The sequence below is a fragment of the Syngnathoides biaculeatus genome, chromosome 13 (assembly GCF_019802595.1).
Source record: "Syngnathoides biaculeatus isolate LvHL_M chromosome 13, ASM1980259v1, whole genome shotgun sequence".
In the NCBI taxonomy this organism is placed as follows: domain Eukaryota; kingdom Metazoa; phylum Chordata; class Actinopteri; order Syngnathiformes; family Syngnathidae; genus Syngnathoides; species Syngnathoides biaculeatus.
The window spans coordinates 15,085,632-15,111,279 of record NC_084652.1 but is presented as its reverse complement, the minus strand read 5'-3'; the positions used below and the strand labels follow the sequence as shown (position 1 = coordinate 15,111,279).

The following is a 25,648-nucleotide window of genomic DNA, read 5'->3' as shown; positions in this document are numbered from 1 at the left end:
TTTTTTAAATACACATTAGACTGATTTGAGAACAATGCATATTTAAAAAAAAAATAAACATCTGCCGGGGAGAGGTTTACAGAAGTTTAGCGTGTGGCCGCAACACGCTTCCGTGTACATTGAAGACGACTCCCTGTCTTTTTTTGTTTGTTTGTTTGTTTGTTTAACGCATTGTTCTCAAATGAGCCAACTTGGCATTATAAATACTTCTTGGGAATTTGAGATTGAGAAGAGAAATTCCTACCAGAAATGAAGTGATCGCTACACAGTCATGTGTATTTGGTTAGGGACCATCCGTCATGTTTAATTGCCGAAATCCATCTATCTTTTCTCGTCTTTTTAGCTGGTATTCTATAGAATGATCTCTTTGAAGATCTGTGCCATATGTTGTAAAAACCAACAGCACAACAGGTCTCGGGTATTGTGAATATTCTGCTCCGGTTCAATGTCCCCCACACTGTCGAGGAACTCTTTTTGACCGGCACTATGGAGTCGTGAAAATGGTGACGTCACGTCCACGAGCTCCGTATGGTTGCCTGCCTCAATATGTGCTCTGTGATTGAGTGGTGACCAATCCAGGATATATTCCACTTTTGGCCTTGAATGATCTGGAATTGGATCCAGGTTCTTAATGAGAAAAAGCGGTCTGACAAAAAGGATAAATGTTTTGTGAATGTGGGAGGAAGTGAGAGATTTGATCCCTGAACCACTAAATTGTGCAGCAGGCGTGTTAACCACTTGTGCAACATGCTACTACTAGTTAAAGTGTAAGTTTGTTTGCATGGTGTGTGTGTGTGTGTGTGTGTGTGTGTGTGTGTGGTGTGTGTGTGTGTGTGTGTGTGTGTGTGTGTGTGTGTGTGTGTGTGTGTGTGTGTGTGTGTGTGTGTTTCCACTTATAAGATGACAGTAGCTTGATAGGGCTGAATATTTAACAATTGTTTTAAAGCGGTTTTGGTATAAAACTGCAAGTGAGACGTTTTGGTTGTTAGCTCAATTGTATGAGAAAATACCACTGATACTAAAACTGTGCACAAAAGGGAACTAATTACAACACCTCCCCCGAACCCTCAACACACGCACGCACGCACGCACCAAAAAAAATACACAACTGTGACGTCACATTACCGGCTTCATTAGTACACCTTGCTCACCGGCTGCAGTGCTTTATTTCCTCCCCACTTGGCTGCGGTTGAGGTGAGCTCAGTTCATGCCGTTTGCTTTGGCACCACGTTTCCAACATATTAAAGAAATTGAGACTTACTGTATCGTTGTAGACACGCAACCGTTGGGATGTCTGAGAAGGCTCCCCTTCTCAACTATCGACTCACCGACAGCACCCTCGCCGGTGGCGGTCTGGAGTCGAAGGATGACCCCGCAAACGTGGGACCCGAGCCGGCCGAAGACCGAGGTCAGCGTCTGCCTGACCCGGAAAGTGACCGAAAGCTCGGCGTGCTTTTCGGGGTTGTTATTCCCACGTTGCTGTCTATGTTTAGCGTCGTCGTGTTTCTGCGAATTGGTGAGTAAGAAAGTTAGGACTGGAAGTGCACTTGTTAAAAGTACATGGGGAGGAAAAAGACAATTGTATTTAACATGCATGGTGGTTGGGGGCTACAAGCTAATACGATGGTCAACAAACCCATTTGACTCGGCATTTTTTTCTGAATCCCAGTGGCGGTATTTAATTTGTCAGTTTATGCCTTCTGTTATTTCCTTTTAGAAGAGTTAAAGGCACATAATAAATGACTTCAGGCAAATGGAAGTCAGTCGCAAAAAAAAAATGGTTGTTTGTTCCTTGAAAGGTAGTGATTCTGCATTAGTGTCTAACTAAATAATGATTACGGTAGAGTTGAAGTTATATTTTAAACTTTATTTTCAAGCAAATAGTAAAGCATCAAAGAGTCCAGGTTGAACCCTCATTAGACTGCAGGACCAGGTGAATAATGAACATGCCCTAAAATATTGCGAATTATCTATACTCAGTTTAAACCACAAATGTTCAAAGATCACAAAACAGTAAAACTCTATTAAAGAAGCATCATCCTGTTACTTTAACTTGGCAAGGCTGTCTTTTAAAAACTTTCTGGAAGTGAATGACCATGGTAGGCATTTAAACAGAATATGAAAGAATGTTGTCACACTTTCAATCTATTTTTTGTTGGCTTTTTATTATTATCCTCATATTACAGGTTTTGATCATTTTATGATCTGTGATTTTTCTTTTTTTTTTTAGTCTGGTTTGTTTTACACTTTTTTTTTTAAATGCACATGGTACATGTACATTTGTCAGTGCTTCGAAACCATTAAAAATACCAGTTCATGCTTTCCTATTGACCATTTTGTTAAATCTTTGACATACTTGTGACATATACATGGATGCTGTTTTAAATGTGTGCAATATATCGTGACGATTTACATAACCATTCTGCTTTCTTCAGATTCAACTTTACAAGGAACATCACCTGCCTGTCAGACCGCAATTGGAGTCTTCTGTCACATTCATTGTACAGTAAAACTTTTTACTTGCCTGCAGGATTTGTTGTTGGTCAAGCAGGGCTATACCAGGCCATTGCCATGTTCTTTCTGGCCTACATCATTATCACAATGACTGTCCTGTCGGTCTGCGCCATCTCTACTAATGGAGCCTTGGATGCGGGAGGTGCCTATTGTATCTTTCAATTCATCTACACTTTGAGACCATATGCTTATTTTTCTAGTTGCTAATAATTGTCAGAAGTTGGTCTACTCGTGATCTGTACCCCGCACTCCTGGTTATTGTTATGCTTTTGTTTCTATATTTTTAAAGGCCTCTGACATTCTTCAGGAAAAATCCATAAAGGGTAAACAATAGCAGGGAACACTGGTTGAAATTACCCAGATTTGAGTGGCAGTTTTGTATTAGGCCCGTCAGATACATCTTCCCCAACCTCCCTGTTTTAGAAAGCCAGTGGGCCTTCTTTGCCATAAATGGGAATGAAGCAAATTTTATGCAACTAGACAAGGGGTGCCCACACTCTGAAGAATAATGCAAGACCCGTGTAAATATGAAATAAAAGCAGGATTTGTATTTTCACTGGTTAATATTACACATCATTAAGCCACTAGTTCACATGCGCGTATGTGTAGCAGAAACTTTACCAAATATGAATACCGCACACTACGACTTTGCCAAAAATTCAAATGTGTGCCAGTTGTTAAAGATAGCATAAGTGATGTGTGCTAATACTGCAGTTCTGCTTACCTTTTGACTCTGAATTGGTAGTGCTTACCTGTAGTGCGGTGAAAAGTTTCTAGCTTTCGTTTGGAAAAGGTGGGAGTTTGCCTAGCTGCAAAATCTTAGGTGGGAAAAACTTGGGGGGGGGGGGGGGGGGCAAAATGGGAAGTTATGTAAAGTAGAAAACCTATTGTTGCATCACAATCTGGCAAAATTTAAAACAGTTTAGTTTCAAGCACTTTTTGCAAAATGGGCAGCTAACAAAATATTCTGTTTTGCAATTTCACCTTTGTGGAGGAGGAGGGCGGACACTTCTGAGAGACAAACCGTTAAGCATTTCAAAAGTCTTTTTTTTTATTTTTTTTTTTTTATTTTTTATTTTTTTTTTTAAAGAGGTCCTTAATAATGGCTGTCAAGACATGATCAGTCGAGCGCTGGGTCCAGAGTTCGGTGGCAGTATTGGTATCATGTTTTTCTTTGCCAATGTGTGTGGCAGCGCGCTCTACATTTTGGGTCTGGTTGAAGCAATCACCTCTGCCTTTGGCATCCCAGAAGGTTGGTTGTTTTAATATCACATTCAGTGACATAGCAGTATCTTGCTCTAACCATTCATTTTCGTGTGCATTTAAAGCTTCACAGTCTGTGGCAGTTATTGGAGCATCCCATCGAGTGTTGCCTTCAGGATACTGGTGGTCTTTGCTTTATGGCACTGTGCTGCTCTTAATTTGTTTCCTTGTTTGTTTGGTGAGACACATTTCATTCAGTCATATAAAAGGAATCTTGAAGGTTGAACACAGTCTCTTGGGATATGTACTGGCCCACATAATTAGATGTGCAAAACAATTTTCTTTGGCATCGGAAATAATAGAAATTTCAATGTTAAATTCTTTATTAAAGAACCTGTAAAATTAATCCAGATTGTCAAATTTAGCAATTTATTTTCACTTTGATTTCACAAGCATGGTAACTTTAAGTTAACTGCTGTGTTCCCTCCTTCTTCAATGCTCTTTCATAATCCCTTCATTTTAATGGTCCGCTTGATCCCTTTTGAAGTAGGAAAATCTGAATATTTTTATGAATATCCATTTTCTTAACCCCTTATCCTCAAGGGTCACGGGCAGAAGGCGGAGTAGACCCTGAACTAAACTGGATGCCAGCCAATCCCAGGACAAACAAACAATGCATACGCACATTCACACTTACGGGCAATGTAATCAATTAAGCTTCCATGCATCTTTTCATTCATCTTTTTTTGTGCATCTTTTTGGGATTTGAACCCCAGTCCTCAGGACTGTGATGCAGACGCTCAGTCATCCGCTATGCTACCTATGTTACAAATAGATTTTTTTTTTTTTTTTAAAAAGTAAAAACTCCACGTACTGTACTATTCATCATAACATTTAAAAAGGTATATATTTTTTTCAAATCAGTACTTTTGATGACTAAACATTCTATCACTTTGACCTTGTAACATTTTAGGAGGCTTAACTGACAGTGTAAAACAGAACATAATTGAAATGTAATAGTTCCTGTAGGACAGTTCGGGTCACTAAAAATCAACCCCCCCCCCCACCTCCTCAAAAAAAAAGATAACCTCCCATTCTTGCAAGAAATCTGGTACAGCATTCTGTTTTGTATGCAACCCAAAGTTTATTTGTGCAACCCCAATAAGTTAACCCTTTTCTAAACTGTACAACCTGTAAGCCTGTCAACTTTACTGTTTCCACTGTTGATGATTATCCATGAAGTCATCGTATTTAATTTGCCTCTCATGTCAAGTGGCTTGTGATTTACAGGTAGGCGCCCACATCTACGCCAAAGCAACTTTTATCATCTTTCTCATCGTTACAACTGTCCTGGCATCAATCTTTAGCAGCTTCTTGGCTGTGAAGCCCAGGATGATCACACTCCCAGATTCTTCCATTTTGAACACTTCGACCCAGACCACCGCCAACTATACTGGCCTCCGACTCCACACCTTGGAGAGCAACCTATGGGGTACATTGCTTTAGCTGTCATAATGAATGTGACGCCTTGTGATAATTTGCAACGATACTCTTCAGAACTGTGATATTTGTTTGTAGTTCAACATAATTGAATGGGTGGTGTCTTTTGTTTTCCCCCTCATAGATAGTTACACCGTCGACTATACCACTGGAGCCATGATGAATTTTGCCACAGTGTTTGCAGTCATGTTCAACGGTTGCACAGGAATCATGGCTGGCTCTAACATGTCAGGTAAGGCCTGGCACACGCAAAATGATGTGACTGAACTGGACAATTACGCCTTAATTACTGTCCAATCACACTACATTTTATCAGAACAGCTTTATTTCAAAGGTGGTATGTGCAAACTGGTATAAACACAATTTATCAAAATGGTTCGCCATGTAGCTAATGCTGGAGTTTGGATTGTTTTATACTAGTATTAAAGAAACACCTTGAATAACAAACAAGTGACAAATACAGAATCTCCATCACAGCTAAACCCTGGTTGGAAACACTGCGTAAATGACGTCATCGTATTTATGTCAGACCATGCGCAAACAGGACACACCCTCACAATTCCAATTGACCATATACATGACTTTGGATTGGTTTGGGGGGTGGGGGGGAGAGAATATTTCACCCCTGTGGAACTGAATCAAATTCAATTCAGATTGTATTGTGACTCAGGTGTTACTGGAGGATTTTTTTTTTCTTTTATTTTTCTTTTAACACAATTCTAATTGGAATCCAAGCCTCCATCCAAACCAGGCAAGGGACCAACCTATTTTGCTTTTTATCCACAGGTACAGCTGGTCATGGGCCAAAAACCTCCCAAATTTGGTTAATTTTATATATATATATATATATATATATACACACACACACACACACACAATTCCACCTGGTAGCAATGAAATAAAAATGTAAATATACATAGTTCAGTGACAGACTTTCTACTACCTACTGCTCAACATATTAAGTTCACCATATACATTATTGGATTAAGGTGTCTAAACACGGTGTACTTATATTTGCATGAAATTACTTTTCTTGCAAAATGTAAATAGGCACTGTTTTTGGAAATGTTCTGCACGATGGACTTTGATTGCCTTCCATGACATTCCGTTTATGATCATTCTGCTCATTTTCTGTTTCTTAGTAGGATTTATCCAGGTAGTAGCTATTTTAAAAATTGCAGAGCCCTAGAAGCCATAAAAACAGGCTTGATTATCTTGACTTCTGTTATGTTGTTTCCAGGTGATTTGAGGAACCCAAGTTATTCCATCCCGAGAGGGACCTTGGCAGCTGTATTTACAACTTTCATCACATACAACCTGCTAAGTTTGCTGGTTGCATTGTCTTGCGAACGGTTAGTATCGCTATCAGGGTAAATGGGTTAGAATCTGGCATTCTATTCTTTACCCGAGGTCCTTCAATTCTGGGAAAAGGGGCCAAGGACTTTCTTAAGGTATTATTATATACACACACATATTTAACATTTAAGAACGTTTAATAAAAGGCAGTTCCTAGAAGAGCATCAGGCGTGTTGAGGCGGCTGAGTCACATGCCCTCCTTTTTAAAGTGACATTTTAACTCCGGAGACATCGAATAAATCACCTCCATAAATCCTTCACTTTGAAAATATCACCATAAAGGTACCTCTGAAGTCTATGGCTTCTGCGTTGTTTGTATGCAAAACGTGGGTTACACTGACAAATGGGAATGCTATTTAGATGAGATGAAACAGTATGACCCCCCTCTCATACATCCACACCAATATGTTAAATTAACAAATGAAATACAAAAGCAAATCCCAGTTAGTTACATATTGTGCTATTCCAGTGAAGATTTGTAGTCACAGAACAATGGCAGTAATAAAATGAGACCGTAACTGTTGGGAGAATTGTTGAAAAAATGCACTATTCACTCTTTTACGGCTCATTGACAACATCCATGAAAAAGTTAGTTTCATACTTTTTGGTTTTAAATGTAATTTTGTGCATTCTCCTTCCATCTGTAGTCCCATTCTGCAAAGAGACTACAGTTTCTTTGGGCCCATCAATGTTTGGCCTCCTCTGGTCACAGTTGGTGTCTACTCCTCGGCCATGTCCGCTGCCATGAGCAACCTAATCGGAGCCTCCAGAGTCTTGTACGCACTGTCCAAAGATGACCTGTTTGGTAAGACGGCCGTTTTTTGCGTGTCCTAGATCAGTGGTTCTCAAACTGAGGTGTGTGTGTGAGGTGTAGCTTGATTTATCATTTACCAAGATACAGAAAAGCAGTCAACCTCTGTTTCTTCACTTGCATACGTATCCATCTTGATGCTTGGTCTCACTGAATGTATATACGTGAATACTTTAAATTAACGATGAAAATGCATCTGATTCCATCCTTGTCTTATTTTTGACAGTGATTCTGGTTACCGGTCTGTCAAGAAAACCCCAATCTGGCTCAATGTACAACTATTGTGAGCTATTTTCAATCATTGCGATCAAACAAATGTACATTTAGTTGTACCTGGGATTAAAAAAAAAAAAATTAACAAAGCACTCCAGAAACAAGAGTCGTGTAATTTTGTAAACATGGGGATTAGTGTGCCAAAAAACAAATTGTGCAATTACACCTCCCTAACTTTGGGCCAGTTTAGACCACACTCTTCATATCTATAATTAAAAAGTCTCTCCTTGAAAACTGTCGAGCCTAACCCCCGTTATTCACGCTCTAAAATTCTCATGTCACTATTGATATTCCATGCATATGATTTCTGTTTCAATGTATTTTTTGTCTACAATGCAAAATTTATCAGGTATTTCTATTTAGTCCATTTTTTTTTAAATTATAAAAGGACTTAATTTCATAAGCTTTAATCTTCTACTTTTATTGTATACATTTTTTTGGAGCTTGTAGTCTTTTTTTTTTTAATAAAGGTATATTAAAGGATTAAAAACGTTTTTTTTTTTTTTTTTTTTTGTGCTGAAGATTTTCTTCCCGCACGTAACTTTGACTTTCATGTTATGACTTTGTTCTTGTGATTAAGACTTTAACGTCGACAAGATATACTTTGTTGTAGATAAAAATTGAAAAGTTACATTTTTCCCAAAAACTTTTTAATTCCCGTGGCACGAGTGAACATGGTAAATCATAGATGTACTGCATGCTAAGTGTCAGGAATTGATTCATCGCCCAACATGTTTCCTGACGTGTGGAAGGATGAAATGTATCATATTTATAGTTTAGGTGACATTCACTGGTAAGGTTCCACCCCAGATGACCCCTCTGTAAAACCAGAATCAGCATTTTAATAGCCAGCCATCTGCAAGAAATGGACTAGTGTTACTCATTTGTCTTGTTTTCCTGATAGCGCAGTGCTCATTTGGAATGCACCATTTGACAACAGATGGCTAACAGTGTTGACTTTCTCCACACACAATTTCCATCACTGTGTTTTGCTTAAGCATCACCTCGGGATGACTCAGTTGTTTGTCTCATTGAGAACCACATGAGCAGCAACAGACAGAACCTTGCCTTTTTGTTTTTTTTTTTTTTTTTTATAACCGCTACAGGTGGTGTACTTGCTCTAGCAAGGAGGACATCCCGCCGTGGCAACCCCTGGGCCTCAGTACTTGCTTCTTGGCTGCTTGTACAGGTAAAGGGTTTTGCTTTGGAACAGTTTCTCTCTAGAGTGTCCAATTAATGTTGCATGTTTTTGGGATGTGGGAGCAAACCAGATTATCCTGGAGGAAACCCACACAGGCACGGGAGAATATGCGAACTCCACACAGGTGGGTCCGGGATCGAACCCGGTACCTCAGAACTGTGAGGCCACCGTGCCCCCATTATTGTATTTTATTTGTATTTATTTTTTCACAAAAATTTTACCCCCCCAGCATCAGAAGTCACAAAGCTGTTTTGGGCTCGAGAGCTGAAAGTATTGACTGCATGAAAAAGATCAATTTTCAGATTATTCAACCACCAGAAAAATAAAGCTCACTTCCCAGTGGGAATTTGTGAATTTCTTACCCTAATGTAATGTTTTTTCCAATAAGTAACAATGTATTTTATGAACATTCAAAATGTATATAATTAGAATGTAAAGAAATGACTGTAATTCCCCCACAAAAAAAAACAATTTCAGTTTCCTGTGCTTGCCTTGGTCCCATGGGGGCAGTATTACACGGACAAACGCATAGACTAATTTAGCTGCAGTAGTAGTCACTTTTTTTGCAAAGGCTAAAAACTGTATTGTCTGTCAACTACGATGTGAATGCGACATTCTCTATTCAGTGTTTAGTTTGCCTGTAACCTCCAACTGAAAGTGGGATTAAACAGCTTGAAGGCCATTTTGGTTTTGTTGTTTAATTGTTCAACATCTGCCCTTCTGCTCCATGTTTTGAAGTATTGATTCGGCTGCTACCATTGTGGCTCCTACCTCAAATTTTTGCTCACAAGTCAGAGCAAAAAAAAAAAAAAAAATGGCCAAATAACAGCATGCCTCAAAACCTTTTTGGGTCACTTGTCTCAAGGCACCGCCACTACACACAAATTATAATGTATTTAGACTAATTACACTTTCAAAGCTAAGTAATCAAGTAAAACTATTTTCAAAGTTGAGTGATCGAGTAATAGAATATGGAATGATCATTACTCATCCATAAATTCCGTTTTGTTTTTTATTCTAAATGGAGCTGTGTCCTTGCCTAAATATAGTGCGATTGCGTAATTTTACACACCTATTTTTAATTTTAAACATCTGACCACCCTTATACCGGAATATATTGCAGTCTGAAACGGCTAGTGACTTGTCCTCTGTATGCCACTAGGTGGTGCTGTTTGCTGGTAAATTGAACTCCATCGCTGGTATTGTGACCATTTTCTTCTTATTGGTGTATGCCACTGTAAACCTGGCCTGTTTGGCTCTGGAGTGGGCATCTGCACCAAATTTTAGGTAAGCTACAGGACCAAGCGGTGAGTTGATTTGGTAAATACTGTTCCAAATGATAACTATACTGGAAGTAAATGTGTCCGTTCAGACGTGTATATTGGAAATACAATGCTGTTTTGACCAAAAATAAAAAAGTTATGATTGTCACCTTACTCCAGCACTCATCCTTTGTGAGCAGCTACAATGCCATCCACCTTCATAGAGCGACCCTTTAGGGATAACCTATGATAAGGTGCATGCACCTGACGGAGACTTGGTGCTTTTATCGCAACCTGTTTTTTGTCAGTAACACAAATATGTATTTCTTTATTTTGTATTTTCGTTCATTTCACAAGGCATTGGATTATTCCACACTTTTCATGAGCTTCTTCCCCATTATGCTTTGAATGTTGATCAACCAATTTGAGTAATTTTTCTTTAATTCGGCTCATTTGGGAAATGATCAAACCTGTTTTGGACTGAAAAACTAAAATTAAAATGTTTATGTAACCAATTCGAAATGTATACTTTTGAATAGTGTATTAAAAACAAATCTACATTAATTGAATGTTTTTCTTTTTTTTTTTTTTGTTCTTTCCTCTTCATTCAGGCCCTCTTTCCGTTGTTTCACATGGCACACCTGCACATTGGGCATTCTTGGCAGCCTGGTCATGATATTCCTAATCAATGCCATCTATGCTTTTGCCAGCATAGCATTTATGCTGCTGCTCCTAATGCTCATCCATTACCTCGGCCCCATCAGTAACTGGGGCTACGTCAGCCAGGCTCTCATCTTCCACCAGGTGCGCATACCCAATCCCCACACACCCCCATACGTGCGCACACACACTTGTTTAAATAACTGTAGCCTTTCAAATTAAATTCACTTAAATTCTGACTTCAAGGAAGTATTTGAATATTTTAAAGTAAAAGCATCACTTGTCTCATTACACTTTTACCGTTTAATGTATAACCTATAATCTTTTTATGGAGTCGTTTTGCAAAGTACTGTTTTTATTTATCAAAATATTTGATAATAGTGAATGCAACTACTCACTGTAAAAACTTAGTGGTATTTTTTTTAATCATACCTGGCAAAAATGTTAGTAGCATTACATGTATTGTACATACAATATTATATACATAAAATATTATAACCTGTATATGGAAAAACTGAATAGAGTTCAAAATTAGTTACTTAAAAAATTATTCATTTGAATATAAAACTTAAATTCTAAAGAATCTGAAATGTCATTTTTTTGTTAAATTAATTATTTTTTATACGTATAGTTTTGAAAATCATTTCATATAAAAACTCCATATTAAATGAATTCTTAAATCTATTTAGAATTTTTTTTTTTTTTTTTAATAAACCCATTCACTATCAAGATTCCAGTATACATGTTCGACTATTTAAATCTGTTTCTCACCCCTCGTCACTCAGGTCCGCAAGTACCTCCTGATGCTGGACGTGCGCAAGGACCATGTCAAATTCTGGAGGCCTCAAGTGCTGCTAATGGTGGCCAACCCTTGTACTTGCATAGGCCTGCTCATGTTCGTTAATGACCTAAAGAAGAGTGGCCTCTATGTATTGGGTCATGTCAAACTGGGATTGCTGGGTACAACTTTTTTTTTTTTTTTTTTTAAACCATTTTATTGGGGTTATCGCTTTTCAATAATGCCACATCCACCTATTCACACTTACACATGGAGTGAAGCTGGGGATCCCACCATCGTTTGACTTTGTGTGTGTGTGTGTGCTTCTATAGATGAGTTGCCATCTGATCCTTTGCAGAGCTGTTATGATTCTTGGCTGTCTTTAGTGGACCATTTGAACATCAAAGCCTTTGTCAATCTCACCTTGGCAGACTCTGTTCGACGTGGAGTTCAGAACCTTCTTTTCATCACAGGCTTTGGTAGGTGTGCATTTTTATATTGTACAGCTTTCCCACGGTATTCACAAGGGGTATGTATGCACAGTCCTCTAAATGGAAAAAACTGAGAAATTGATGAGTGCCGAAATTATTTCTAATTGAATATAGTACTTTTACAGTTGAGGCCCCCACTCCCAGAGAAGGGTTGCGTCAGGAAGGGCATCCGGCATAAAAATTGTGCCAAACATATGTGTGTTCATCTGAGATGACACGCTGTGGCGACCCCGAAAGGGACAAGCCGAAAGAAGGACAGTTGAAATTACTACATACCATTATCCCTGAAACATTTGAATGCTTTTTCAAACTTTTGGGAGTAAAGTTATCTTAATCAAAACTTAACATAAAACCCACTGCTGTAGCAAAGTTAACACTGCGGCACATTGAACATTTAAAAAAAAAAAAAAAAAAAAACTTTTTCATTGTATGGTGCAAAATTAAAGAAATTGCCGTTATAAATACAGAACACAACCAACAAAACAATGACAACCCTGCAATACCGTCACGATCAATGTTCTCACAGCATCTAAGTTTCTGGATCAGCAGGGAGAGAAAAGATGGAGCATCACCTACTGGAACTTTCTTGCAGAGTAACAGTCTTTGTAGTACTTTTTTGAACTGTTCAGGATCAGTTAAAAAAAAGTTAAATCACTGAACATGGTGGGCGGCACACTATAGTGTTGGCTAGAAGAGCTATGCCTTCGTTTTTAAGAACTTTGAATGAAATTCCCACATTGAAAAGTACCAGCACCAAATGATTAAATATACCAATTGAACAAACCCAAGTTATCGTATATTTCAACAGATGTTTTTCCCATCAGTTGCCATCCCAGTACCTTGACACGGACGTGGGTAAATTCATTATAGCCAAAGGCTCCTAACTTCCAGTAGATGCCTACTTTCCTAGTAGACAGGACTTTCAGGCCAGACTAGATCAAGCTCCTACTATAAAACAAAATACTTTTATAGTAAACACTGATTTAGGTTGGTTTTTCAGTGAATGATGAATAGGTTCCCCCAAAAATCTGAAAATAGGCAAATTTGCTTTTCCATACTAAAAATCTGGGGGGTTAATTATTATTATTATTACAGAATGACCTTTGGACTAAAACAAATTTTCCCTTTGTTTCTTAGGCGGGATGAGGCCAAACACTCTTGTCCTGGGTTTCTATGACAACTGCCCCCCTGGAGACCACCTCCAAGGCATTTTACCTCCGGACCATAGGTCGACAGTCTGTACAAACAAAGATCCAGGAGGACCACTGTTCCCTTTCTTCTCCAGTGTTCGTGGTACTGATAAACCCAAAGACATCAAGGAAGAGGAGTACGTGTCAATTATTGCCGACGCTTTAAAAATGGGCAAGAATGTGACACTGGCTCGATATTTCAGCCAGTTCAACAGGGAAGAAGTTTTAGGATGCGGGAGAAAGACCAGGACTCCCCAAGGCACGGCAGGCCCATTTGTTGACGTTTGGCCGCTGAATCTACTGCGACCGGACAATCGCGGCTACGTGGACATTTGCTCTCTGTTTCTGCTTCAGCTGGGCTGCATACTTCATGAAACCCGTGCCTGGAGCCAGGCCAGGTTGCGCATTTTCCTGTGCGTGGAGACCGGGGGAAGTCTGCGGGACGAGGCGGAAGCCAAGCTGCGACTGATGCTCAAGGAACTCAGGATGTCTGCGCAAGTGCAGATTGTGGCTTGGGACCAGGTGGTGGCACTATACAGGGGAACACGAGAAAGGCCTGTAGTGGAGGATGGACATGAAGGATTGCCCAGCAATGCACCCCAACTAACAGATGAGTACATTCACGCCGTCAAGGGTCTTATTCAATGGCATGGAGACCCCCGGCCGGCCGTGCGCTTCCTCTATTTGCCGCGCCCACCTGCGGATACAGGCCGCTACCTGGCCTACCTGCACCAGGTGGATCTATTGAGTCAGGATTTAGGTCCGACATTGCTCATCCACGGAGTCACTCCAGTTGTCACCACAGACATCTAGAGCAGTTTCCCAACTTTCATTGAGTCAAGGCACATTCAGTACATTTGGCAGTCGCTGATTTCTTCAGTCACTCTCATTCAGTTGCTATTTGGAAGCACAGCAATAAATTCTTCAGTGCAGCGGTTTTACATTTGAGTTCAACTACCTTGCAGTAAAGTATCAAGGAAGCAGGGAAGGTTCAGTACATGGACTGTATATCATGAGATTCTTGGATCGGTATTGTGGACTGAAATAAGTACTTATCACTCATGGGTATTAAATGTCTTTTATACATGTTGGTGTAAAGAATAAAGTTGTTACCTTGTTTTTTTTTTTTTTCCCCTCATTATTGAAATCCTGCTGATAAAGTTTGTACCATGGGTGATTTCTTTTCTTCTTCTTTCTTTTTTTTTTTTTTTTTTGGTGCTAATTGGCCCTTTGGTATGTGTCATTTGTAGATTTTAAAGAAAAAATGTGTATGTAAAATAAGATGAAGCATGTTAGGTCTGGTGGGCTGCATTCAATAATTGAGCTGCCCATATACGACTGGTGGACCATACTTTGACCACCCGCGGTCTATATTGTACAATTTTACAGTACAGATTATCATAAATGTAGATAGCTGACAAATGACAAGGGAGAAGAGCAGTAGTGGTTGTTCCTTATTTGGCAACTACTGTACATTGTCGTAAACATTTTGTGGATGATGGCTTATGAGACACCATTTTCACGTAATGAGCGACCAGTTACTCTATTTGCGCCAAGCAACAGGACCGCATCAATGAGCTTTTCTAATTTTATTTAGTTTGTCTCTGTCACTGAGCCAATTTACTGTACACACCACATAAGGGGTTTGTCATGGTAAATATTGAACAGGTTTAAAGTTTGTGATTTGTCGGGCCGGACTATTTACGGAGGGAATCAAGAGAGCGAAATCGCAACTCTCACACCACAAGTCTGTCAGGATTATCTTGGATGTGTTCAATAATTGGCCCTTTGCTGCTTTTGGAAGAATTAATTTGTTAGATGTATCCCGCTTAACATAAATACTAAATTGTTTAGTAAGTTTGTGCCAAAATGCATTTATTTCCATGTGCACATCTACATCGGGCAAACAAAGTATCCGAACCCTTTGGAGTTTCTTAAACTTCTGCTTAACTTGGTCATCCATTGTAGTCTAAATTGGAGCAATAAATAGTCTGCCTCAAAAAAATCTTTATTTTTTCTTAAAAATCATGGGACAGGGAGTAAAATTAGCAAACTGTTGAATTAAATAACTGGTTGACCCACCTGTGGCAACAATAACCTGAACCTTGCAATTTAGATCTCCATAACAATTAGGATCAATTCTTGACCATTCCGCTACAAAACTGTTGGCACCCCTATTTATATTACTGACTCGTTTTATGTGGAGACATTTTTTGATTGTGGTTCTTATAGAGCTATGTACAGTATTTTAGATGTTTGGTGGAAAAAGCTCTGCGAACAATGTAAACTTTATGATCTAGTTTGAGAAGTCTTAGGGGCTTCTACTGTATGAGCAGACCATATCAATACATACTTTCATTGAGCCGGAGTTACGTAGTTAATCATTTTGAAGTGGGCCTCGTGGAAACTTCTACCTTCTGACGTCAATCCAGTGCCATCTGTGGCATATGTCGTGTAGTGCTAGAACATTCACATGCGCTTGTGCAGAGGCGGCTGCGACACCTGCCTACGCAAAAGGGCCAAACTGAGTGTGTTCGCAGATGGAGGCAGATCTGGCTCCAAGTAGGCCCACTATAAATTGATGCAGCATTGAGAGTGAAGTCACCCAGGTCTGCGAAGATGGAAAAAAAAAATGTCCACTTGTCCACCCCTAAAATTTAAAAAAAAAAAAAAAAATTACTCCCTTTCTGACAGGGCATTACACATTTCATTTTGATTCACGTGGTAGAAATTAATTACAGTAATATTGCATTTAAGGTAAATTAATAGCATAAGAGTTGAACAATTTTCTCCCACTTGGGCCATGTGTACACTGGACTGCACCCAATTGAAGTATTTCTCCTTGAGATATGAATAACCCAACTTGCCCAATCAGAGCTGGGAATGTGTTGTGATTCAGAGGATTTTAATTTTTTTTTTTTTTTTTTGCTTTTACTTGCAGAGGGGAAAAAAAACGAGTGCTGTATGGTGGCAGTGAATTTGACTCACTTCACAACAAGGAGCACTTCATCAGATAGTGAACAATGCGACAAAAAAAGAGGCTTCAAGTTGTTTATTGGCACTCTTAAAATTTACAGTGAAACTTAGATAATTATCTTCTCTCACTTATGTGTGATTATGCATTCAACTGCGCCCTGATGGCCAAGGCTTGGATATTAGAAGGGGCAGCTCACAGTCAACTCAAGAAATTAATCTGTTGCGGAAGTCGTTTCGTAACGTGAAACTTTTGTTAGTAGAAACGGATTTTACATGTAAATAGCCTAATCCGTTGCAAGCACCACCCAACGCAGCCAAAAATATGCATTCAAAGTGTACATAAAGAGTAATGCAAAATTATGTTCATTTACCTTACTTAAGTGTACATAATGTAAAGAATAATACAAAGTTATTTTTGTTTATCTTTGGCGTTGAGCAACGATGCAAAGAGAAGGGTGAGTGACATGGCATCGTGGGGAGGAGGAACGCACACAACTTAATTCCACTAAAATTAATAACTTCCACAAACTAATACTTTGAAATCTCAATCTTAACTGAAATGTTTCAATTTGGTGTTATTTGCTTCTCAAACAGAACTGATAGTCAAAGAGTGAGTCCGCTATTTTGGGATACACTGCTATAACATTCTTCGGTGTCACTTGGTTCGGTGGGGAAATGCCGTGAGTCAACAGTTATCAGTTGCTAGTAGTTATTGAAAAACAAAATAACATCATCTCTCCTGCCAACAATATGCAGTGACCAGATTCTGTGAAAAATCTGCAATACAACAGAAGACTCTACTTGGTTTTGTTTTCCTACCAACTGATGCCTAATAAGGCAGCATCCGCTGGATAATCTCTATGACTCAGTTCGCAGGTTCAACTCTCTGCTCTAGGGTGGGGTTCCTCCAAGTACTCAATGTTCTCACATGTTCCAAAACCATCCATCTTAATCATTTGAGACTGTCCAGCAGTCCGAGTATAAGTGTGAATGGTTGTCTGTATGGCCCCTTCAGGCTGGCTACCAGTTCAGGAAGTCCCGGCCTCGCATCTTAAGTCTCAGTCGCCACCCTAAGACAAGGTGCTATAGGAAGTGGATGGATGAATATAGTTTGGAAAGACATTCCAAGCAACACATGCCATGAGTGAGCTCCTCATACGGATTTAGTCTAAGGTGTGAGGTAGCACCTCCCCGTGCTTCATAACGTCAGCTTCCGGATGCTTTATTTAGAATTGTTTGCTCACAGCCTACATTGGCAAGCGTCCTCTCCTCGTAGGGAACAGTTGCGCATCCTGTTGTCTGCCTGCTGTTCCTCCCAGCCAATACTTCCACTGTCCAAAATATTTTCAGTGGCTGAGCATCATAACTGGGAAAATATGTGCAGTATTTAAACCCTACAATGCAACATTTGGCCATCATGGGCTGTAAACTCAGATCAACTCGAACTTTATTGAGGCATTTGAAAACAGCCACAGCAAGAACAAAGTGCTGTACACAGATTCTTTTTTTTTTTTAATTCACGATGTAAATCAATTTAAACATTCCACAAAACAAGTTTAAAGAATGAAATCCCACGTGAAAAGACAAAGAATGATGATTTAAAAAGAAAAGTGTTAAAACTGGAGAGATCATTTTAGAATCTTAACCCATTCATGGCCAGGGTGGCAATTTTTTTGCCTTATTGAGATAAAAGTCTCCGAACAGGCCACAATCAAGGAAATAACTTGTTTTTCGTTTAGCGCATAAAACAAAGGGCAAAAAAGACGTACCCTCTCGCGGGCAGCATCCCAAAACTGGGACGGGTATGTTATCAGTTCTGTGAAGTGGTACATACTGGAGATATGTTTATTAATTAATTCTCATTCTAGAACGACACTTACGCATTAATAATACTGATGGATTAGCATTTTGAAGACAAACTTGGTTGCATACTGACCTTTCACTCTTTCTTCTCTTGGAAAACGCTCCACGTGTACTTGAGGCAGTCATGTTGGGTCAGGAAGGAACGGGAAATAACTGTATGCTAACTTTGACTGATGAGTTATCCTCTCCTGATACCAAATTATGGCTTCACATCAAAACACTTAAATATTTTGATATACTGAAGGATATAATGCGTGAAAATCATGATGTCCCAAAAATGGGACGCTGCCCACGAATGGGTTTAAACCAAATAAATGATCCTAAAACCCGCAATGTGCAGGCAGCCAGTAGAGGGAGGCCAGAAATGGAGTTATGTGCGTCATCCTACATCCTAAATACTAATGCGGTTTGTTAGTTCTATGTTGTCTGTATGTCTGTATTAGATTACAGTACTGGCAATTGGCAAGAAACGAGACCCGTGTTTGCCACCCCTGATACGTGGCATCGCCCTCAGTCCACCCCCACACATTGGGGATGCCTTTCTCCTTCAGTAAATGCCGATGTGAATCATTTTCACGCAGTGACAAGTGATTCATTTGAGTCATTTCGTCATGTCTTTTGCAACGTATTGGACAGGTGTCTTTTCCAGGACGTTAGCACTCTTGTATCCGTGGTAAATAAGTCTGTTTTCGTCACTGGCAAAGTTCATCGCCATTATGAATGTACAGTTGAAGGCTAGTAGTGAGACTTCGTTCATGCTGCTCTCACACATTGACAATTATAGAGTGTTTTCTTTGTCTTGGGATGGGGCAGCATTGATGTTTCTCTCTAAATACATACTGTATAAATGTTTGTTCAATTAAAATGGAAAAAAGGAGTATATTGTTTTAAAAAAGTACCTAGTAATAAATTTACTGTAGCATCTTTAAAAAATATATTTGAAAACAGACTTGAATACTAAACATTTAGCTCTACATAACACATGTTTTTGACATTGTCAGAATATCACATAGCCTGTTTGCCAAATTGCAAAAGTGTATTTTGCGTTTAAATAGTACAAACAATAAAATTATACCCAAGATAAATATGAATAAAATAAACCTTTATATTAAATATAATACAAGTTTTAAAAAGTCTTTTTTTTTAACAGATGGTGACGTCACTGAGGAATGCGAGCTAATGTAATCTACATACATACTATATGTAATTATGAAACATCACAATGGCAACGTCATTCAACAACTTTTGGCTAGATTATCAAAGATTGGATGGGCAAAAGTTGTGGAGACTGTTACAAAATAAATTAATCCCACTGTGATTAAGAATGGACCTTTCCGTCTGTCGATCTTAAGATCGCCCCCCGCCCCCTTTGGCTACATTTGCCCTGCCCCACAAGCTTCCAAAATGGCAACTGAACAAAAGAAGTTTGAAATCGATTCTCCAACGCGTATTCTAGATAATATTGCGGTATGTTTTTTGCCAAATGCGTCAGACTTGTCCAAGAGAGTTCTACAGCGAGTTCTCAACTATTTCACGCAAGGATATGTACACAGAATTAAGATCTTGGACGGAGCAGGACGCAATGTCAGTTACAGCGAAACGTTGGCAATCGATGCAAAAAAAGTTTGACACCTCGCAAACTTCATATTGAGATCCAACAGAATAAAATAGTGGAATCATACTGCACATGTAAATTGTAGTCTTTATCAGTGAGTTGGGTTCGATTTCCTACAAATGCATTTAAACAACAGTGACAGTCAGTACTGTAGTCAGCAGATGAAAAATTTTGACTTGGCTCGTAATGGAACCCAGTGCTCTGTCTTAAAAGTCCGATGTGATCCAAATAGGCAAATAGACATTTCTCTTGCATGACATGGTGCATTTATGTATGACTAACCCGACTCTTCGGCATAAAACATTACACACTTCATTCGGCGGGTCAGTGATACGCTAGCAAAGTGTAAGTTGTTCTCCTGCAATGTATAAAGCACTCATAATCATGAAATCAAACTCGGAGAAGATACTTCACCCTCACTTACCTTCGAACATACAGCCTTGTGTTTGTTGATATTCTCCTCACTTAGTTGTACACGTGCTATTCCGCGAGCCTTAATCCATTGTAGACACTTCGTCAACTGTGTTTTAGGCTTTGGAAAATGAATCAACCGGGCCCCTTGTAACCTAGTCGGATATTTTTAATCAGAATTGCGCGTTCCCCAAGGACATCTGAGGACCATTTTCTTCGTAACATTAACTTTTCCAAGCGCACGCTACTGACAACCAGCATTGCTTGTTGGACAATATGGCGAGAGGAGCGTGTCAAGCCAGGGGTTAAGAGAATGCGGCTATCATTCTACGAGTGATTGACAAGTCGGAAAGGTCCATTCCCTAAAATTCAGAAAGGTTAGCTCACAGACACAATTTCAGACATAAAAGATAATGTATCGTCTTGTTTAATTTCACACTTGATGCGTGAACTGGTGGAACAACGAATCCCATCCGTGGGACTTTGCATGTTCTCCCCAGGCACTCCGGTTTCCTTCCACAATCCAAAAACATGAATTAAGTGAAGACTCTAAATTGCCCCAAGGTGTAATTCTGAGCGCAACTCTTGTCTGTCTCCATGTGGCCTGCGATTGGCTGGCAACCAGTTCAGAGTGTACCCTGGCTCCTGCCCGATAACAGATCGGATTGGCTCCCTTTGCGACCCTTGTGAGGATAAGGAGCTCCTGAAAATGGATGGATGGATGTGAGGACATATAAACAAGTTCATGTTCCAATAGATTTCATTTTAACATTCTCTTACAGTGGGTCACTTTACAAAATCTACATTCCACACCCCCCCCACACACACCAAGAACAACAACAACATTGTCAAAAAACTGGTTCGTTTTGCCATCTGTTGCTCCATCCCTTATGTGGAAATATTTATTTTTTTCTGTGTAAGTGTTCTACAGACTCCCATCCATCTGGAATCCCTGGAAAAAAGGAAAAGGAAAAAAAAGAGACGCTCACCAGAAAATGAGAATATTTATCATGCATTTTCTAATAGAACAGAACTGTAAGGAGGGTGGATTGTAGTGTGCTGTCTGAATGTTCAAATCTCCATTGTAATATCTCTGTGTGGCGTTTGCATCAACAACGTGTTTTTTAGGTTTGTTGAAAACTTTTTGTCAAACTGGTGTGAATGCCAGTCCGTTTCCTGCGATTGACTGGTGACCAATCCAGGGTAGATGTACCCTGCTTCAATGACTTAAAAGTCAAGTGCGATTCAGACATGTTAGTTTTGTTTTTGAAGACTCTAAATTGTCCTTTTGTATGAATGCGTGTGTGAATGGTTGTCTACATGTGCCCTGCAAATTGGCTGGTAACCAGTCCAGGGTGTTACCCCGCATTTCTCACCAAAAGTTGCCCTAATGAGGCCAAGAGCTATAAATAATGGATGCCACATCACGAGTTTAACACCTTATTGAGTTACTCAGTCATGATCAGTGAATATAGATGCTGTGGGAAGATTGATTCAGTTTAACCAAATATTCATCTCAATCTGTTTTTCATTGTCAGGGAATCGTTAGATTAACAGATGAATGCAAATTGGACCAAATTGATCTTTGAATATGCCAATTAACACTGACTTAATGCATGCTATCTCTGCTTGTAGCAGATGGTGCAGCGCTAACACGTGGCGTGAAATGTATTTTCCCCCACCTCCCCGTGTCAATACTAATTTATAAGCATGACTGATGAAAAGACTGATGATTTTTGGCTTTAAAGTTGTGCATTTTGGGCTTTCCACTCGTGCATAGAGCTACAGTTACATGTGAATCGTCATAGCAACACTCGTGTATGGGACTAAATTTGACACCCAAAGTCCCAGATGAGCTCAGTGAGTCCCAAGTCTTGTAAAAATAGAACACAAAACTAACATTAAGGAAGATTTAAAAAAAAAAAAAAAAAAAAAAAAAAAAGATGGGGGTGGGGCTTCTTTGCAGTGGTAAATGTGAGCAAAGCTGCAAATGCACCAAGGATTTGGATCGACCAGATATCTCACCTCGCAAACAAGATGTTGCTCTTACATATGCTGTTGTACTAACTCATCTAAGAATAGTCTGGCCCATGTCCAGTTTCAAAATTCAAGTTGAAAATGAAAAGTTTATGTAAGTTTATACAGGGGGTACGGAAAGTAGTCAGACCCCAGTTGACTTCAGCCTCTTCTGTTGCAGTATTGAGTATTTCAGGAATATGGATCTCTAGAAGGAAGAATGATCTAATAATCACAGCGCAACTCACTGTGATTATTTGATAATTAAAGTCACCTTGTGTTATATCACACACAGACTGCCGGGAACTTTTAATACTCCCGCGCATGCGTGGTCGGCCGTACTGGCCCTTGTATAAGCGTTTATACAACAGCCGTCGCAGGCGCTTCATTCATTCCGCCTGCTCGCTTCTGATTGGCCACTTCTTCCTTGTTCCGCCTCCTGCCGCCAGTCCTCCACGTGAAAAGGGTGACGTACTTATGTAAATAGAGTGACAGTAATTTAGACCAATCACAGAACCCCATGGCGTCCCGCCGGAACGCCTCCTTACCCGGAAAAGCCTCACCGCTTGGATGATTGCACAGTGACGTCAAGACTGACAGCTTTAGAAGCCAATAAGAGTAAGGAAGGAGGAGTCTCCACGAATGAGGTTACTACCTCACTGCCGGAGACTCTCCACGCACTCCCAGCACAAATTTGACCGAGAGTGCAACTGTGTCATAGGCAGCGAAGGACAGCCGCGCCGGCTTTTCACTTCGGTTTCCAGTTTTTAGTTTGGTGTCAACGCCAAGACCGAGGTCATCTGTTCTTTTAAGGTACGTGGGGCTCTTTATACGCACTAACCGCACTCTTTAGAATGTGACAGTTGTCTAAGTTGCATAACTGTGTCAGTGGACTAAAGGCGGGATCAGCTGACTCAGCGGGTGGGCCTTCACGTGAGAACGTAAACTTTGTAAAGGAGACGAATATTAAAGGTGTGTTCTTTTGAGAAACAAAAAAAAAAAAAAAAGGTGTTAAAGAGGTTTTGAAGCCCCCCAAAAAGCGTACTTTTTTCCTGGTTATTCAACCTTTATTTACCCACGTAAGGAAATTGGGAATAGATTTTCATTTGCAATGCCGACCTGTCTGCAGGCAGCAGATAAGCAGCAAAGTGAACGTTAATACTAATAAATAATAATAATAATGACGTACGTGCTGGGATTGGCACCGCATGACAAGTTCAAGACTGCACCTTACATAAAGAGTGCAGTGCAGCACATGTCTCTGGAGTTTGTCATACGCCAACGACTAGTGAATGATGCTCGGAATTGAATCCTTATATGTATTAAAAATAATAATTTTATATATATATATATATATATATATATATATATATATATATATATATATATATATATATATTCTGCAAGTATTGCAGCCATCCATTTCCGTGCATTTAGCACTCAGTCCACACCAGACAAGCAAGCAACTCCAGGTGAACCTTTTCACCCAAAACGATTATGTGGACAGATGAGAAAAAAGTAGAGCTTCTTGCCAGCAGGTAACATCAGCTCTCTCTTTGTGGACACACAAAAAGCACACGACAAAAGAAGCGGTGCGATGCTTGGTATAAATGAAACCTTCAATAATTTTGGAGCAAAATTTGCCGTCTGCTGTCAGAAAGCTTCGCCTCTTTTGTGTTGTAAGGCTGCTTCACCACAGAGCGTCTTTGAAGTATTCTTGAGTATTATGTACTGTCCAGTTTCGGACAGCTTGGTCTGTATCCTTGGGTTTCTTTGCTACATCCAGCAAAGGGTGTCTTGAATATGTGTTCAGTGCAATGAAATTCCAAGACTGTTCAGGCAACCTGGAGCAAAATGGACTTTTGTGTTTTGTTTTGTTTTTTGAATGTTCTTTGGCTGCTCTATATGCTACCTCTGGCACGGGTTGTATTGTCTAGGACTGCTTTACTACGTCAGGCCTGAGGTGTCTTGAAGCTGTACAGAGAAATAACATTTACTTTTTCAGCAGTGATGTTCTGGAGCTATTTTGTTTTCTCTGTCTGGCCATTGGTGTCTTGAACTTGGAGACGGTACAATGAAATCTGAAGACTAACAAGGTCGTCTACGGTGAATTTTGCTGTCCAGTCTCCAAAAGCTTGGTCCGTTAACAATAATGGTGCAAACCTCATATCTTAAAACACCAAAGAAGGGCTTAGGCTAAAGCAGCCTTTACCTAAATCTTGTGAAACATCTATGAAAGAAGTTGAAACAGGCTGCTAGGAGGAACCACTCTTAGATACTATGCATATCAGTTTCCGTGTGAAGCGTGACAGATCTTTGGGCGGCTCAGCTTCAAGTGATAATTACATAGATTTGACCGGGGACTTGAACTGGTATACTCTATGACCATGTATAAGTGTTTAAATCTTGAATATCAAGAAATGGCCATGTGAGTGCATGACAGGTTGCCAGTGTGGCGATTGCATGGTATTGTGGCTTGTCTGGGTGTTCCGATTTCCCTCGCACTCCAAAAACACCGCCGGTAGGTGTGATTGTCAGTGTTTTTGTCTTTGACCGGCGATTGGCTGAAAACCAGTCCAGGCCGCACGCCTCCTCTCACCCAAAGTCAGACGGGATAGGCTTCAGTATGCCTGCACTCGTCGTGAGGGTAAACTGCATAGAAAATAGATGGATGGATTGCAAGAAATCCACATACGCTTCTTTCTTTGGTCCAGCCAGAAACAAGATGAGTGCAGATGGGGATGAGTTAGAAGTAGGAAAACATCAAGCTGCAGTGATGCATAGGTTGCTTGGATACAGTGATTGCTGCTGTTTTGTGGGCAGTGTATTTTCATCTTATTGTCTCATTGAAGAGTGGAAGCTTATTTATAATTCCTTTCTTTCTCTTTTTTTATTTATTTCTTCATTTATATAATACAGGTTTAAAGTTGTACTGTTAAATCAGTGTGACCCTGGCTTTCTGTTTTGGTACATGTCCCTTTTTTTTAGCTACTGAGATCAAGGATGAAGCCTTACGTGATCGCACTGTGTGGGGCAGTGTGCATCTGATCCATTAAGTCGATCTAGGATGTCACCGAGTGTAGATGTAGGTCAAAAAACAACTTCAGTGACACCGAAAGGAGAAATCACGGCAAGCTGTGGTTATGATATGAGCACATGTGTGGGAAAATATACAAAAGGATCCAGTTTCAATAAACTCCAGGATGAAATCTGCAATCCTATTCCCCTTTTTCTTTTCATTCAGGAGAAGCATAGCAATGGACTGTCTGCCTCAGACTCAAATGTTCTGGGTTCAAGTCGCAGCTCAGGCCTTCCTGTGTGGTGTTCATTTTTCCTATTTTTGCATGGTTTTCAACAATTACTCTGGCTTCCTCCCACGTTCTAAAAATATGTACGTTTGGTTCATTGAAGACTCCAAATTCTTCATAGGTGAAATTTGTAGATGTGTTTTTTTTTTATTTATTATTTAACGTACCTGGTAGCAGGCATCAGAGTAGACCAAAGCAAAATAAAAGTCTCAATGTATAT

At 39.8% G+C, this 25,648-nt stretch overlaps 2 protein-coding genes across 6 annotated transcripts in view; both read left to right on the top strand.

Moving 5' to 3' along the window:
• The first annotated feature begins 1,073 nt into the window (after positions 1-1,073).
• LOC133511198 (solute carrier family 12 member 9-like) lies at positions 1,074-14,364 on the top strand. 2 transcript variants are annotated; one of them, XM_061839895.1, is made up of 15 exons: positions 1,074-1,194; positions 1,275-1,516; positions 2,531-2,665; positions 3,629-3,766; positions 3,843-3,955; positions 5,008-5,209; positions 5,342-5,449; positions 6,458-6,569; positions 7,221-7,378; positions 8,764-8,846; positions 10,021-10,145; positions 10,732-10,924; positions 11,566-11,740; positions 11,891-12,037; positions 13,187-14,364. In XM_061839895.1, exons 2-15 carry the CDS (start codon positions 1,291-1,293, stop codon positions 14,050-14,052), a joined length of 2,781 nt encoding a protein of 926 aa, XP_061695879.1. In that variant the 5' UTR covers positions 1,074-1,194; positions 1,275-1,290; the 3' UTR covers positions 14,053-14,364. The 2 variants fall into 2 exon arrangements, with proteins under 2 accessions (XP_061695879.1, XP_061695878.1); XM_061839894.1 differs by lacking the exon at positions 1,074-1,194 and having other exon boundaries at positions 1,201-1,516.
• Positions 14,365-22,777: 8,413 nt separating this feature from the next.
• Positions 22,778-25,648, top strand: part of per2 (period circadian clock 2) — a 35,566-nt gene continuing 32,695 nt past the window's right edge. For all 4 annotated transcript variants that reach the window (XM_061839095.1, XM_061839093.1, XM_061839094.1 and 1 more), the window contains exon 1: positions 22,778-22,933. The gene's annotated coding sequence lies outside the window, so the exon portion shown is untranslated. The remainder of the gene's footprint in view (positions 22,934-25,648) is intronic.

What these genes read in the sequence shown, in the direction of transcription:
- LOC133511198 (XM_061839895.1), top strand. Translation starts at nt 1,291, where the DNA reads ATGTCTGAGAAGGCTCCCCTTCTCAACTATCGACTCACCGACAGCACC. An exon ending in CTTCTTGGCTGCTTGTACAG is followed by an intron (nt 8,847 to 10,020) that starts GTAAAGGGTTTT and finishes GTATGCCACTAG; the next exon opens with GTGGTGCTGTTTGCTGGTAA. An exon ending in AGGCTCTCATCTTCCACCAG is followed by an intron (nt 10,925 to 11,565) that starts GTGCGCATACCC and finishes CTCGTCACTCAG; the next exon opens with GTCCGCAAGTACCTCCTGAT.